The sequence below is a fragment of the Gadus chalcogrammus genome, chromosome 16 (assembly GCF_026213295.1).
Source record: "Gadus chalcogrammus isolate NIFS_2021 chromosome 16, NIFS_Gcha_1.0, whole genome shotgun sequence".
NCBI classification, from domain to species: Eukaryota; Metazoa; Chordata; class Actinopteri; order Gadiformes; family Gadidae; genus Gadus; species Gadus chalcogrammus.
The window spans coordinates 32842670-32859107 of NC_079427.1; the positions used below are offsets into that span (position 1 = coordinate 32842670).

The 16438-nt window shown below is 44.0% G+C and overlaps 1 protein-coding gene across 1 annotated transcript in view; it reads left to right on the plus strand.

The window, feature by feature from the left end:
* LOC130405717 (leucine-rich repeat and fibronectin type III domain-containing protein 1-like protein) overlaps nucleotides 1–16438 on the plus strand; it is a 102656-nt gene that overhangs the window by 29203 nt on the left and 57015 nt on the right. The window contains exons 3-8 of the mRNA XM_056610883.1: nucleotides 8353–8569; nucleotides 9556–9707; nucleotides 11838–12091; nucleotides 14376–14619; nucleotides 15453–15610; nucleotides 15917–16297. Of these exons, the coding sequence (XP_056466858.1) occupies nucleotides 8377–8569; nucleotides 9556–9707; nucleotides 11838–12091; nucleotides 14376–14619; nucleotides 15453–15610; nucleotides 15917–16297 (1382 nt within the window). The 5' untranslated portion in view covers nucleotides 8353–8376. The remainder of the gene's footprint in view (nucleotides 1–8352; nucleotides 8570–9555; nucleotides 9708–11837; nucleotides 12092–14375; nucleotides 14620–15452; nucleotides 15611–15916; nucleotides 16298–16438) is intronic.

Here is a 16438-nt window from a genome sequence, read left to right on the forward strand (position 1 = left end):
AAAAGATAGGATAGCCAAAATCACATGGCAGGATTCTCTTGGACAAGCTATCCGTGATATGTTTTAATGGGTTTTTGGAAATCTACTGTGCTGAAGTTCAGTGACTCGTTTGCTGTTGGACAGACTAGAGATGCTTGTGGTCCGGAGTCAACCAGTTGTATTACCAGATTCTGTCCTGACCCGAGCCCACAACAAACATACCGGAAGTATCACTGTCTCAAACATCTGCCCCTCTCTCCCTCCCAATCTCTCTCTCTCAGTTTGTCTCTCCCACACACCCATTCTCTGACTCAATACTCCAGATTCATTACTTACATGGTCTAAAAAAAAATCTTACACACACACACACACACACACACACACACACACACACACACACACACACACACACACACACACACACACACACACACACACACACACACACACACACATACACACACACACACATACCCAACACTACACACAGACCCACACACCTCCCACCCCCTCACTGTTACCAACCAAGCATCATTGGCTGTTGCTATGCTACTGGCCCCTACAGAGACATTTTTTTGTGACTGCATCCAATGATGGCTTTCCGTTTGCCAACAGTCCTAGCGGTGTACCTCTCTCAGTCTGTTTTGTTTTAGCCGACTATCTTTTTTCTCCTTCACTTCTCTCAACCTTTCACTTTTATCGGTCTCTTCCTCCGCTCTTTACCACCCCTTACCACTCTCTCTCACCGGCTCGCTCTCTCTTGCCGGCTCGCTCTCTCTCAGCTCCGGTCTCGCTCACTTATTTTCTGGCATCATCCTCTGCCCCCCCCCCCCCCCCCGCCCATGCCATACACACACACAGACACACACACACACCGCCCTCCCCCCAGCTTGGAAAAGGGAACCTAATGAACCATGCCATTTGAGAAGCACAGAGAGGCCGAGACACACAGAGAAATGTGTCTAGAAAGGGCATGTTTGTCAGATAGAGTTGGGGAGATGGAGTGGAGAGAGGACTACACGATTTCTTTGCATTTCTTCTTTTTTATTTTGGTGGGGGGGTCGGGATGGGGAGGGGCAAAGGTTTGGCCGGTAGCGGACCTGTTGCAATCTGACAGTATCCTCTCATACCATCGCCGTAAGAGCGTGGAGCCACGGGCGCCCATCCTTTGGTCCAGTCTGTGCGTATTTCACAGCAGATGGACGATTTCCTAGGTCAGTAGTAGGCAAATGTTCCGGCTAGTGTATCACTGTTAAATAAAACGTATTCGATCTGATCATACACACACACACACAAATACACACACACTGCGCCAAATTCTTCAAAGGGATTTCATTTGCTGAGGCATGTTTGTTTCTTTCTACTTTCTTTCAGATCTCAGCTATCTATTGCCTTGTATTTCCAACCGTTAAAAATATATACACTAGTATAAACTCATTGTATACACTGGAACAATAACCAGCCATGCAATCTAAACTGATGAACAAACCAATCTTACTCAAGCTGTGATGATACAATAGTTGTCAATGTTGTAGACATACCCAGAGTATCTAAACAAAAAAATATATATACTTGGACCACCTTAAATAGTATTAGTAGTTTATTTTTACCTTTTACCAAAGAAGGACACAACGGTAGTTGTGAGACAAATTAAGTAATGGAGTGGAGTGTTTTCAGACAAAACATCGAGACCGTCATCCGCTCTTTGATTTGACCAGAGGATTATGACGCACGGTGTGGTTACGACTCGCAGCGTTGTGTGGATTTCAATGTTCTGCTTCCTGTCACTTTGCATGAAAGATGTTCCCAAAAATGATCAATTTAGCAGATTTCAATTAAGCTGTTTGTTTATCTAAACACAATTTCATTGCCTACTTCTCATACCTATTACATTCAATATTTTAGCCCCCCATCATCATAACATCATCACTGATTTCTCCATGACGGCTTTTGCTAGAATGCTCATGTGCAAAGAGCCGTGATGCGCTGACAACATGCTATTTCTGCGTGCACACTTTATTAACTGACTCAGTGAGTGTGTGTGTGTGTGTGTGTGTATTTTACAATCGGTTAGTCTGCGTGCAAGGGAAAGCTCATCTGCTCCACATGCGTTTTTTTGCCCCCAAACCATTACTAACAAACTAATCCCCCCTAATCAGACACTGCAGATCAGTAACCACCGCTCTTTGGAGTCACGGTGGTTGCACTGCCCAGAGTGATGTGGTGAGACTCTCCTCCACAAAGAGAAGGCCAGCGAGGACCCGCACCGGCAGATGAGAGCTCGGTGAATGCCGGGTTGGGGTGATGAAACCTACCAGTCATTAGTTTGCTTAAAATCCCCCGGGGCTCCGCATCTCCACGCTGAACACATTAAGGACCCGTGCAGGATTGGCTGAGCAGCAGAGGCAGAGTGGGGTGAAAGATGGGAGTGAAATGTGGTGAAGTATCTGAGGAGGATGGAGGCTGAGGGGTGGATGGATTGTTAAAGAACAAGACTGAGAGATAGATGGGCGCCGGGGAGAGGAAAAAACAATCAGGCGGATGGCAGGTACGGCGCACATGTGAATAAATGGAATGAGATGACCACAGGAATAAATAGGAGTTATATGCAGGATGATTGTGAAAAAGGCAGAGGGAAGAAATACGTAGAAATATAGAGAAGAAAAGGGAGCAGGGAATTAAATAAATGGAAGCTAAGGACAGGTGGTTGGGGAGGGCCATTTGGACGGAGCGACACGCGTATGAGAGTGAATGACAAAGACGTGCGGAACGGACATAGGGGCCTGGTTATTTGGTGAACAACACTGGAAACAGAGTTAACACGGCAGGCTGAATGTACCTTCTGTGGGAATCCGGCCGGGCGCCACGCTCGCATCCCGCAGCAGATGAAGATTCAAGGAAATAGGTAATAAAATGTTGGTGACAGAGCGCAGGAGGAACAGGACTCAGACAAATGGGAGTGACGGCGGGGAGATGGAGGAACAGAGGGTGAGGGAACAGAGTAGCTGGTGGGTGGAGAGGGGGAAAAGAATGACAGAGAGAGAGGGTAGAGAGGGAAATTAAGAGGATGAGAGCGACGAGATGTCCATCTCTCCTCCCTTGTTGTTTGTGTTGTAATAACTATGTGTATATATAAAGATGTGTGTGTATATAACGGGGTGGGTGTACATAAAGGTGTGTATACTTATAAAGGTTTACGGGTAACACTTTATATTATGGTCCTTGTAATAAGCCTTAGTTAATATGTAATAAGACCTTATTATATGCTTATTAACATTCATTTGTGTTAATAATGGTCTTATATATAATAATGAGATTTTTTATAGTTGTTCACAAACACATTACAAACCCATTTATTGAGTCTTACTAACTAACCTATTATGTCATTGTTAAACCTTTACTAAGCATTTTTTATTATTATTAAGTTTAATAAATCCTTTTTTAAACTGCCAATTATACATTTTTGCAGGTACGGGATCTAAAGCGGGAACCATGCATATAAAGGTTGATAAGTCCTTTATTAAACTGCTAATTATGCATTTTGCAGATACGGGATCTAAAGCGGGAACCATGCTTATTAGGTCAATGAGTCCTTTATTAAACTGCTTATTATGCATTTTGCAGGTATGGGATCAAAAGCGGGAACCATGCTTATTAAGGTTAATAAGTCCTTTATTAAACTGCTAATCATGCATTTTGCAGGTACGGGATCTAAAGCGGGAACCTTTAATGTAGACTTAATAACAGTTAACTATATATTATCGACATTGATAAGAGGTAAAATAAAAAATGCATATACCGTAAATACAATGCCGTTGAAACACATCTTTTGAAAAATATTTATTTTAAAATTTTTAAAAACTTCATAATGTAGTCTTGAACATCATCATTTAAAAATACGGACGAGACGAGTCCGAGTCCGACATCTCCATGGCCTCAGGGGATGGTTGGCAATTCTTCTGGCTGGTCTTTATTGTTACTCTATAGAGGGATTATCAGTCAACGTCACTCTGTGTCACTCGCCGCTCTACGCGCATGTCATTGGCAGAAAGAGACGAGAGCGACAAGAGCCGCAATCATGTCTTGTTGTGCGGTTGGTTGGACAAACCCTTTTAATAAGACTGATCATCCCATTTATTCTACTTCTTGCTTGCCAACAGAATAAAACAATTCAAATACTTAATAATTATGCTTTTACTTATTCATATTGCATTCTTATTAAATGTATACACTTGAGTTCATCTCCCTCAAAAAGTAGTCCCCTTTAATTACGATCGATCAAACATGTTTTGGCACCTCAAAGGGCGTTATTCCGCTTATACCATGGTCACTTGCCAAGGAAAATAAATTAAGATCATTAATTTATATTTTCATGTGTTTTACAATCCAAATATAAAGTTTTTCACATAAATAGGATGGACCGTAGCTACGACTTGGCAACGGGAGGGTTCTAGTCCGCTGAGCTATGAGCCAGAGAGCTAACCTTATTGATTGTACATATTTATAATTCGAAATTCGTCCCAGCCTTTATACCAATGATACTAGGGTATATAGCATATAACCGCGTTGTCTGATTACAGTTTAATTAAGATTGAAGATTAATTGAAGATTAATCACCGCACCATTTGTTTCAATGGGAATCGCGATGGTCTATACTTTCAACATAAAGTGTACATATTTCTAATTCGAATTAACCACAAGGAGATAACCATGGCACCGGTAAAACATTTTTTCCAGTCAATGTTGATAAACAAATCCCCCTATAAAGAAACACAAAGAACATTGACTACAATAGACATTTAGCAGACATGTTACAATAAGCATTAAGCCGTTTAGACATGGATTCATGACACAACTGTTAAAATTAGATACGTTTGGTTACCTAGTTTCATACGATAGCATAAGCTAAACGTTAGCTCAAATGTAGCACGCCAAGCCTCTGAAAGAAAGTAATGTAAGCCAATAAAGTTTGCTAGCAAACAGCTAGCTAGAATCAGCTACCGTAACTATAGCATCATATTCTTAAACTTACCAGAGAGTCATCCTCCAGTTCGGACCTCTTCCTCTAATCCATGATTTTTATTCTGGTTCCTGTCTTTTGTCTTTCAGTTGTTGGTGTTGGGTGCTCTATCCGACGATTCCGACACGTTCGTCAAACACTTCATCAAGCATATGCGTCGAGCCGTCATCCACTTGCATAAACATAACCTCCGGTTTAAAACGACCTTCAAAATAAAAGCCTTTAAAGGATGTATTACATGAGGCACACAACAGATCACACTCGATGAACATGTGCAAGTTTATTAACCTTATACGCATAAAAAATGCTTAGTAAAGTTTTAACAATGACACAATAGGTAAGTTAGTAAGACTCAATAAATGGGTTTGTAATGTTTTTATTAACTATATGAAACTCATAAGACTATAATTAATATTATTAACCAATCAATAAATAGTTAACTTGTTACTTATAAGTGCACAATAAACATGTTCATGCTTATAGATAGTCTTTTTAACACCAATTAATGTTAATAAGCATATAATAAGTGTCTTATTACCTATTAACAAAGGCTTATTACAAGGACCTAAATATAAAGCGTTACGATTTACGTATATATTAAGGTGTTTCTATATAAAATGAACCTCATATATATATCATTCATGCAGACAGAATGAATGGCATGCACAATAGATTTTCTGGTGATTGTGTTGTGTGAAACATTTGTGGGATATGGTTTTACACACGCTGGATGGCCTTGGAAGGTCAAGATGTATGTAAGAATGGATTGTCACAAAGAATTAAAAAGCGTTTAATACTTAAACATGATGAAGACCATAGGTGGGGTTTTACACATCCTTGAATCCATGTTTAGCGATCCATTCAAGCTAAGGGCTGGGAGGTGTAGGTACAACGGGGGGCTGGGAAGTGGTGGTACTATGGGGGGCAGGGGGTGTGAGGCGGGGGGAGGCTGGGAGGTGGTGGTACTGTGGGGGGCCGGTGGGGTGTGAGGCGGGGGGAGGCTGGGAGGTGGTGGTACTGTGGGGGGCCGGTGGGGTGTGAGGCGGGGGGAGGCTGGGAGGTGGTGGTACTGTGGGGGGCCGGTGGGGTGTGAGGCGGGGGGAGGCTGGGAGGTGGTGGTACTGTGGGGGGCCGGTGGGGTGTGAGGCGGGGGGAGGCTGGGAGGTGGTGGTACTGTGGGGGGCCGGTGGGGTGTGAGGCGGGGGGAGGCTGGGAGGTGGTGGTACTGTGGGGCTGGGAGGTGGTGGTACTGTGGGGGGCCGGTGGGGTGTGAGGCGGGGGGAGGCTGGGAGGTGGTGGTACTGTGGGGCTGGGAGGTGGTGGTACTGTGGGGGGCCGGTGGGGTGTGAGGCGGGGGATGGGGGGAAGTCACACAGGAAAGACAATGCAGTGCAGTTCAGACCAAAGATTCACCTTGCAACGGCTTGCAACTCGCAACGCCTTGCAACGCCTTGCAACGCCTTGCAACGCCTTGCAACGAGACGGGCTGCGACGTTCTAAAACTGGGCAGTTCACACCGGCTGCAACGCGCTGCAACGGGCTGCGACGCTAGGTGGTTTCCATAGCAACTGTGAACGCTCTGGCACAGCTGAGAGCCGCAACATCATAATTTGCGTAGGTTAGGTTAGATTAGTTAGGTTTGCAATTAGTTTTATTTTTATTTTGCTTGAGAGTAGGCTAGAGTTACTGTGTTTTGTCATTCTCCACTACATCTGCATTGGAGTAAATAGCTGGAGCTTACAGTTAGTTTATATTACCCGTTGTACTTGGATCCATTGCATTTTCCGTTAGTTTAATTTCAGTTTGATCTGTCTTTGTTCACCATCGGCTCAACTATTACTTGGAGATGGATAACTTAATCATGAAAAGGAGAAGACGGCGAGTTATAAAGCCAAGAATATGGAGCCGCAGTTGGGTACTTCAGCGGCAGAAACAGGGTGCCTACGCCAATCTGTGTAGAGAGCTGGAAGTCGGGGATATCGACCAACGTCGTATAGGACAGGTTGATCCTCCAGCAACTGAATTAAGTTCTCCTCCCTCTCCTCGGACCAGAAGTCTGCCATCTTCGGATCTTTTTATGCTGGAGTGGACAGTACGGTACCGGGACGGAGTAAGGCCGTGACGTACAAGTTGTTCTGTGCTGTGATTGGCTGAAGAGGAATAGTTAAATCGCCGCGTTCTAAAACTGGACCTTGCGATTTGACATGTTCAATCTCTGGCGACTCCTTGCAACGCCTTGCGACGCCTTGCAACGCCTTGCAACGGCTTGCAACGACCCGTTCACACCGCCCCTGCGACGTTCTAAAACCGTCTCGTTGCAAGCCGTTGCAAGGTGAATCTTTGGTCTGAACTGGGCTTAAAATGGTCTGAATGCACACATAGTGCTCGGAGAGAAAACACACACACGGGCTCACACACACACAAAATGGTGAATGCATCGATCAAGCTTTTATAAGGCATTTGAGAACTTTTCCCTCTGAAACACGTGCACATATGCACTCCAAAGTTATTTCGGTATTGGTCGACGTCAGAGAAGTCAGAAATAGCGTCGCACAGAAACACCCTTTATGTTGTGCTATTATGGGCAATCCCCTTGGTCCTTCTCTTTCTTAAGGTGAAATGGATGGATCTATACAGAGGAGACAAGTTCAATATGGTTTAGTGACACACAAGCAAAGGCCAAGAGTTATATAACAGTACAAAGTGCTTTGCTTGTCTGCTCTTTGTCTCTCCATCACTGTCTTGCTTTCCATTCATCTATATGGGAAGATTCCCTGGCAGAAAACCCTGTATCGGTGAACCATTTCAAACACACGTTAGTGGTTCTGTAGATGGTAGGAACTCAGAGTTTCATCATCTGCTACTTCCCTTCCTGTAATTTCCCAGCACTTCTCTCAGAAATGAGTCCTTTTCAATGAAATTTACATTTTCCTAATGGGAATTTCTTGGTCGAAACTTGTCCCTCTGGCTATTCATTGAAATGGAAAAATACAAAGGCCTAGATAATAAAAGTAAAAGGAAAATTGTAACCGATGTTTGTAACATTTTACAAAAATGGTCATAGCATTAGAAGGATATTGTGCCAGGAATGTAAGTAGGTCTGAATGTAATAAGGTCTGGAAACCACTCTCATTGTTAGGTCATTCCAAAGAGTTGTTCACACTTGTCGAAAACGTGAAATGTGTGACCACATGTTTGAAGTGTAATAGAGGGCTTTCCTTTTCCTTTCTTCTTTTCCCTTCCTCATTCAGGAAGATCTACCAATCTTATCCCAAGTCTTTTATCTCCTCTATCTCTTTAGAACCGCGTTTCACCAGTGCTCTTGTTATTTTGTGTTGTCTCTCTCGTTCCAGCTGCCTTGGTCCCGTTGGTCTACGATGGAGCGGCTGTGGTTGTCCTTACTGTTCCTGGCCGTGGCCTGCAAGGGCCAGCCCTGTCCCAAGCGCTGTATGTGCCAGAGCCTCTCTCCGTCACTGGCCATCCTCTGCTCCAAGACAGGGCTGCTTTTCGTGCCCTCGGCCATCGACCGGCGCACCGTGGAGCTGCGACTGCAGGAAAACTTCATAACAGGTAACTTCCAATCCCCGCTGCCAGTTTGGAGTTGATGGGTTGAACATCTTAATCGTCGTCCTCCTCCCGGAATATAACATGAGTCAAAGCATACATTTTTTTAATTATTTTAGGAAGTTTTACTGGAAAGTTTCTTTGTCAAAACTATCGCTTTGCAGATTGTGTATTTTGTATTTACGCGCCATTGCACAGATTCACTGTAAGTTTTTTTTGTAGTGCATTTTGTTGTTTCTTACAAAGGGGCCTGACACCATACGTTCCTGGTAAAATACTATTGAGGACCTATTCAAGAGTTGGCCAAATATTACAGGTTGCATCTTTAAATGTCAAAAGTAACGCATCCATGCAGCGGAAGCATTAAGTTGAACGTCTTATGTACACTGTGAATGTGTATGACTTAGGTCTCTATGTGTTTAAAATTAGGTTTGGTTAGGTTTCTTTGGTCATTTTGGCATCCCTGATACTGTGTGTGAACTGATTATATTAATGAATTTGGCTAAACACTATAGATCCCGGGTGGCCTCCTGCTCTCGGACTAATTAAATAAATAAAAATACCTGGACGGCAAGCCAAAGTAAGGTATCATTGTTGGGAACTCTGCTATGTCTTAGTAGCTGGCATGAGCCACGTGTAAGTTAGCTGCATCAATATGTTAGAGTTAAGGGTTAGGAGGTCACGGGGTGCAGAGAATGTGAAATCGTTGACATGCAAACTCACCAAATCTAAATTTACTTTACCTTGAATAAAACTTAGGATTACTCTTTGTGGAACATTGTTGGAAACATTTGGGATAATGTAAGTACATAACTTAGCCAAATTTTTAACATAGGTCTAACCATTGCATTCATTTGAATACACCTGAATAAATGTTGCTTGTGATGACCCTATCAATATCCTTTTAATCTTTGGGCCTTATCCACTAGCACATTGTGTATAACAACAGCAAGGTTTAAGCAAAGGTCTCTGTGTCTCCCCTTAACTCACAGCGGTCCGAAGGAGAGACTTTGCCAACATGACAAGCTTACTCCACCTGACTCTGTCCAGAAACACCATCAGTCAGATCCTCCCCTCAGCCTTCAGCGACCTGCGCCGCCTCAGGGCTCTCCACCTGGACTCAAACAGGCTCACTGTGATAAAGGTGAACAAACCGCCAGCGGAATCAACCCCTGCAACGCCAGCAGTCAAAAACAGCACCAGGATTTTGACTTATTCTTATTACGGATTATCTTGATTTTTCTAATCGTTTGCCTATGTCATATTAAAAGGTTCATCTTGAATTTAGCTTAAAAAATGCCAATTCCAATAGATGACTTAGGCAGATAGTAATTATGGAATGTAAAAAGCACTCTGATTGGCTTAGGATATAGCCAATGAGACACAGGGAATCAGCAGCATTAGGAGAGCCGAGCTAGGTAAGATCCCACCAAGATATGGCAGGGGTTGACACTAAGGTTTCAAAAGCACTTGCCCATCGGGCAAGTACAGGTCAGGTTCAACTTGCCCGAATGTAATGTTCACTTGCCCAAATTATAATCAGAATCGTGAACGGGCCTCTTTTTGCCAGGCACCCGGCCTGGTTTTGGGGGGGCTCAGAAAAATCATCCTAGCTCAGACTGAAGCTGAATGTTAGCTTCCACACATCTTGTGTTTAAAAAATAACAAACTTCTCTTTCTTTACTTATTTATCGAGCGGTCACATCGTGCCATGAAGTGATTTCAGTCCACCGTTCCAACCTATTAAAGGTATCGCCAAGTTATATGTAGACCTGCATGATTTTATGCAAATGTACATAACTAAATGTCAGAGGTAGTAGCAAAGATATGTCTTTTTAACTTTCAAGTTTCTTGTAGCTCTAACTGAATAATCACAATTGCGTTTCTAGTAGGGTTGTCAGTCACGATACTGGATTTCTAACTTCAACACTATTCCTGGAAAAAGATCGATATTCTATACCATTTTTGATATCAGGGGAAAAGTTTTTTTCAGGAAAGAACATACCCAAAGTAAATAGATTATATCTCCACAACTGCAAGGGCGATAATGTAATCTTTGGGCCAAAAGAAAGATTGTTGTGCAAGTGAAATATTCAATGGGGATAATACTTGGTTAAAGTGAATAAAGCCATGGAACACAGCATAAGTGGAAGATAACATTTCCATCAGTTGGTCATTATCAGTTGGGAGCGCTGTCTTACTATGAGACACAAATAAAGGTAGATATCTTACAATTTTGACACTTGACACCTCTATTTAAAGTTCAGGACAATCGAATGCACCAAGCCAAACACTCGCAAATAAATATATGGCCACTAGATTGCGCTGAAGAATATGTTTTCTGATTGAAGGCAATTTACCTATTTCCTAAGAAACCTTCTCTTACTCATTGATTGAAAACAGCATGTTAAGTTGCAAAATTTGGCCCAGATACTGGATAATCTGTTTATGGTGGTTTTATTCGATCAGAATCAACTTTGTGGACAAAAATCACAAAGGTAATACTTCATTTTTGGTTGTTAAAAGAAAAGGGGACGTTTCTTCTTAATTTGTTATTTGCAAGTTTTAGTCACAGAATGATATGGTTTGGACTGTTGGAATAAGTGGAGGGTCAGCTTTCATGTAATATACAGTAGTTTGTGAGGGTCCAATTTCGTGAAAAAGATCGCTATTGCTGTGTGCATGTGCACAGTTATGAAACCCAAAACCGTGTTCTTGACTTTCCTTGATAATTTGCCTCAATCCAAAGTACTTCCAAACTGCACTCCTCCATCACTACTCCATTAGCTTCTACCTAAACCGTTTGCGGAGGTGCTGCACTTGAGATGCTAGCTGTGTTGGCTAACCTTTAGCGAATCAATGCCAGGGACCGCACAGCGAGTGAGTGACAGAAGGCGGGGCTATATTCGCACTGAAGCGATGCGTGACTGTTAACTCGCTTTCCGAGAGAAGAGAAGATCAATTGCAAATACTTCTATTTTGTGTGGTTTTGAGGAACAAAAGGTTGTTCTGCAGTTTCTAAAAACATTTGAATAAATAGCTTTTATATTAACATCCACCCAAAATCCACTTGCCCGTTCGGGCAACCAGAAAAAATCTCAACTTTCCCAAACATTTTTTTTACTTGCCCCGGGCAAGCGGGCAACCGTTAGTGTCAACCCCTGTATGGCCTCTCTTTGAGCAAGATATTACTTAGGCAATTATGCTATGAGGCTAACGAAATGTTCCTGATGTATACCTCAATTTCTCTCCTTGGTTCTCCTCCACCTTCCAGGATGACCATTTCAAGGGGCTGACCAACCTGCGCCACCTGATCCTGGCCAACAACCAGCTGCACTCCATCTCCCCGCACGCCTTCGACGACTTTGTGACCACGCTGGAGGACCTGGACCTGAGCTACAACAACTTGGCACAGGCGCCCTGGGAGACGGTGGGGCGTCTGACCAACGTCAACACCCTCAACATGGACCACAACCTCATTGAGAACGTCCCCCAGGGGGTTTTCACCAACCTCCACAAGCTGGCAAGGTAAAGGGACGAGACGGCCCAGAGTCAGGCCATGTGGTGATCGATGGCAGCTATGTTCTCCCCCAATTAGGAAATAGCCCCAATCTGGGAAGGCAGTACATTTATTATGAATGTTGTATATATATCAGTGGCGGCTGGTGTTTTTAAAGTGAGGAGGGACTGCGCAATTGGTTGCTATTGGCCTGCTTGCACTGTTAGTGTAGTATGGTGGCATAAGTATGTGAGACTCAAGTTGTTTCAGGGTGTTTTGGTGAATACAAAATAGCAGGGAGGGATAATTATGTGAATAAAATGGACACAAATCCACCAGTGGCAGCATTGTACTTTGAAAGCTGGTGGGCAGCATGTATTGGACTACAAGGGCAGAAGGAAAGGATGCAAAGCCAATTAGTCGAACCAGGCCTACTAAATTAAAAAATCTGGGCCTATCATTGTGCCTATTTTTGCCTTCAATGACTGATGCTATTGGTTGTTATTTGGCTATGTTTATTTTCGGCTACAATTGTTCTAAGAAAAATAAAGACACAAGACCAAAACGGCGTGTGTAGTTCCACATTTTCGCCACCCTTTCAGAAGGCTTGGTAACCCAACGGAGGAGTGGCGAATAATAGGTAGGCTCAGTGCGTTTATTTCGGGACCTTGCCCAACTTTTTGAGGAGGAAACGCTAATGTAAGTGAACCGAGCCGCACCGAACCGCACCGCTCTGTGGAAACGCCAATATAAGCGAACAGAGCTGCACTGTACCGCAACAAACTGTAGCGCACCACTCGGTGGAAACGACTGAGCGGGTTTGTTGGTTCATAGCCTAGACTTAAGGGGATAACCCCTCCCTCCGGGCTGCTCCACAGTCAGGTCTGCTTATTGGTTCATAGCGCAGCAAGGGCTCCTGCTTATTGGTTCATAGTGCAGCCAGGACTCCTTCTTATTGGTTCATAGCGCAGCCAGGGCTCCAGCCTATTTGTGAATAGACGTTGGCGCGATTCAGATCCCTTATGCCACGTTTCCACTGCAGGGTGCGGTACCGTTCGGTTCGCCTCAGTCCAGTAGGGAGGGGGCGCTATAGCCCAGCTCAGTTCCGAGGTCGCGTTTCCACCGCCGACAGTACCCTTTATGGTAGGCCGGATGTCGATCGCCGCGGCAGCTACGTAAACATTGTGACATCATAGCATCGCGACACAGTGTAGCCTGCTCAATAAAAACAATGGAAGAGTTGAACACGACACATTAAACCAAGAGCTACCATGGAAGTCGTCCAGCAACAGTTCCTGGCCTTTATGCTTTTCATATGGCGGTTAATCAACTTCCGAATGCAAGCTTTGTTTGACGAAAGTTTGGAGGCTGAAATACCTTGAGGCTACTGTTTGTTTGTTTTTATCCCCACGTTGCCCGGAAGTGACGATTCTGTCGACCAATCAACGGAGGGGGTGTGTAGCTCGAATTTTCCGGCACCCTTTCAGGAGTCTCAGTACCCCAATAGAGGAGTACTGAAGACGAGGGCAAAACGAGTATGGTTCAGTCCGGGTCACGCCCACTTTTGGCGGTGGAAACGCAATCCGTACTGCACCTTTGCGAACCGAACCGTACCGCACCCTGCAGTGGAAACACGCTATTAGCTAGTCATGCCGACTCAGAGGAGGAAATTTCTCCTCTCGTATTATTTACCGAACGCCAACACTGCCAGGGAAATGAATGGGAGTCAATGGAGGCTGAGGGCGGAACGTCCTCCAGCAGTAATTGTCAATAGGCGATGGGGGTGCTAATGTCCCTTTACCAAGAGAAACAAACATTACATATACAAAGGCATTAGAGTAGTCATATTTAAGGGCATTAATACATTACAGTCTGGGCAATCTACATTTTTTATTCTCAAAAATGTTAAGGAGGATCTTCCTCCCTCTCCTCACTGGAGAAGCCTCCGCTGATATGGGAAATGGGTAAACCTAGTGATTGTTAGTGCTTGGTACTTGGTTCTATGAACATTCTTAGTGTACCGACAGTGGTGTATTGTTTCACCTTCTTCTGACAAATGTACTTATTGTACGTTGCTTTGGATAAAAGTGTCTGCTAAATGCTCTTAATGTAAATGTAATGTGAATGCTTTTATGCTTTTAACACGTCCTTCATGTATTATGATTAGTGTAATATTTTGTTGGTGTAGTTCATTCTGCTCAGAATAGAATTTTCATGTGGGAGGTTTGTTTTGCTACCTCTAAAGACCCCTCCCTCTCTGACCATCCATCTGTCGGTTTCTCTTGTGCGCACGCCCACCCACTCTGTTCCCAGGCTGGATATGACGTCCAACAAGCTGAAGAAGATTCCCCCAGATCCACTGTTCCTGAGGATCCCGGTTTACGCCAAGTCTCGGGGCTCCCCGCTGTCGTCGCTGGTGCTGAGCTTCGGCGGGAACCCGCTCCACTGTAACTGTGAGCTGCTGTGGTTGCGGAGGCTGACCCGCGAGGACGACCTGGAGACCTGCGCCTCCCCCGACGACCTCAGCGCCAAGTACTTCTGGACCATCCCCGAGGAGGTGAGCCCCTCATCCCCGCTTTCAGATGGAGAACGAAAATGGGAAAATTACAAAAATAAAATTAATCTCTACTAATCTCTACTGCACAAACGCAACTCTTTCTACACATTCCCTGATTGAAAAGGAGCAGGGAGAAGGAGAATCTCATTTTGCCTGCCCCTTACTCAGAACAATTACAATTAGGGCATTTAGCAGACGCTTTTATCAAAAGCGACTTTTTTTCGACTGACATAAAACAGATGAAGGTCATGACTAAGCAAGAAATAGTTAGAAATAAATAGTGAGAAAAAATCGGATCAGTGAAATCATCTCAACTATTTACATCACTGCGAAAATGCAGCATTTTCCAAAAAGAATGGCGAAATAGACCGATAGACTCAACCCTGAACCTCATATAGCCAGTGAACACAAGTGTAAGCTCTGTACTTCCAACAAAATATCCTCTGTGTTAAGAGGAATCAATTATAAAAACAATTAAATAAAATAGGGAAGCAAAGGTAGTTTGCAGGAATAATGGTAATATGTCCATCCATGTTTTGGAGATGTTAGTTTTTTAGGTTGTTTTCCTGTTCCATAACTCAAAATAGATCATACATTTTTTAGAGAACGTTTGGTATCCAAGACAAAAACCAAACAATCAGGGACAATCAGGGAGTGCTTTTGCAAGTACTAGGGACCTTTTGAGGGGTAAAATAATGTACCCATAACTCAATTAAGACCCTGGTTCCTGCTATGAAAATGCAATATTGGTTCCCACTGTGTGTCAAATTCTACTGTCTTGAAGGAATTTGAAATAAACATTTAGATTCTTTGCTCTTTTCAAACATCAAAAGGAGTTCATCTGTGACCCACCGGTGCTGACCCGGAAGTCGCCGCGCACGCTGGGCCTGGAGGGCCAGCCCGCCAGCCTCAAGTGCAAAGCCAACGGTGACCCCGAGCCTGAGGTTCACTGGATAAGCCCTGAGGGGAGACTTATCTCCAACAGCTCTAGGTGAAAAACATATAATATCAGATACCAGTATGTGATTTGTTCAATTTGTAGGCCATTTGCACCACTAAGTGGAAAGTTGTCACACCACACCACAAAAAGGGTTAAATATATATTGAATAAACATAGAATATATATACATACATACAAATATATATATATAAATATATATATATACAAATATATATATATATACATACAAATATATATATATAAATATATATATATACACAGCATATATTCTACATAATATTTTGGTCATTTCAGAAAGTCAGAAGCTGATAATTCCTAACACACTTGTGTGTTTAGGACCATGGTGTATCCCAACGGAAGCCTGGACATAAACGTGACGGCCCTGAAGGATTCTGGGAACTTTACGTGCATTGCATCCAACGCGGCGGGCGAGTCCACGGGGCGCGTGGAGCTGGTGGTCACCGCCATGCCGCATTTAGCCAACAGCACCAGCCGCAGCAGAGACCCCTCGGCCGAGCCCGCCCCCTCAGACATTCTCATCTCCTCCAAGGCCGTGCTGCCAGGCAACGACAGCCGGGGGGCCGAGCGAAGGGTCTCTCTGGTGGAGCTGACGGGGAACTCGGCTCTGGTCCGCTGGAACAGCCAGAGCCTCACGTCGGGCGTGAGGATGTTCCAGGTCCAGTACAACAGCTCCGGGGACGACACGCTGGTGTACAGGTATGTTCAAACACGTCACAATGTTCAGCTTCTTCCTGGGAGCTCACGTCTTGTCATGGGCTATTCTGTGGGCTATTCTCGGTGTGTGTGTGTGTGTGTGTGTGTGTGTGTTTTTTATTTTTTCTATGGGTGTCTTGGTAT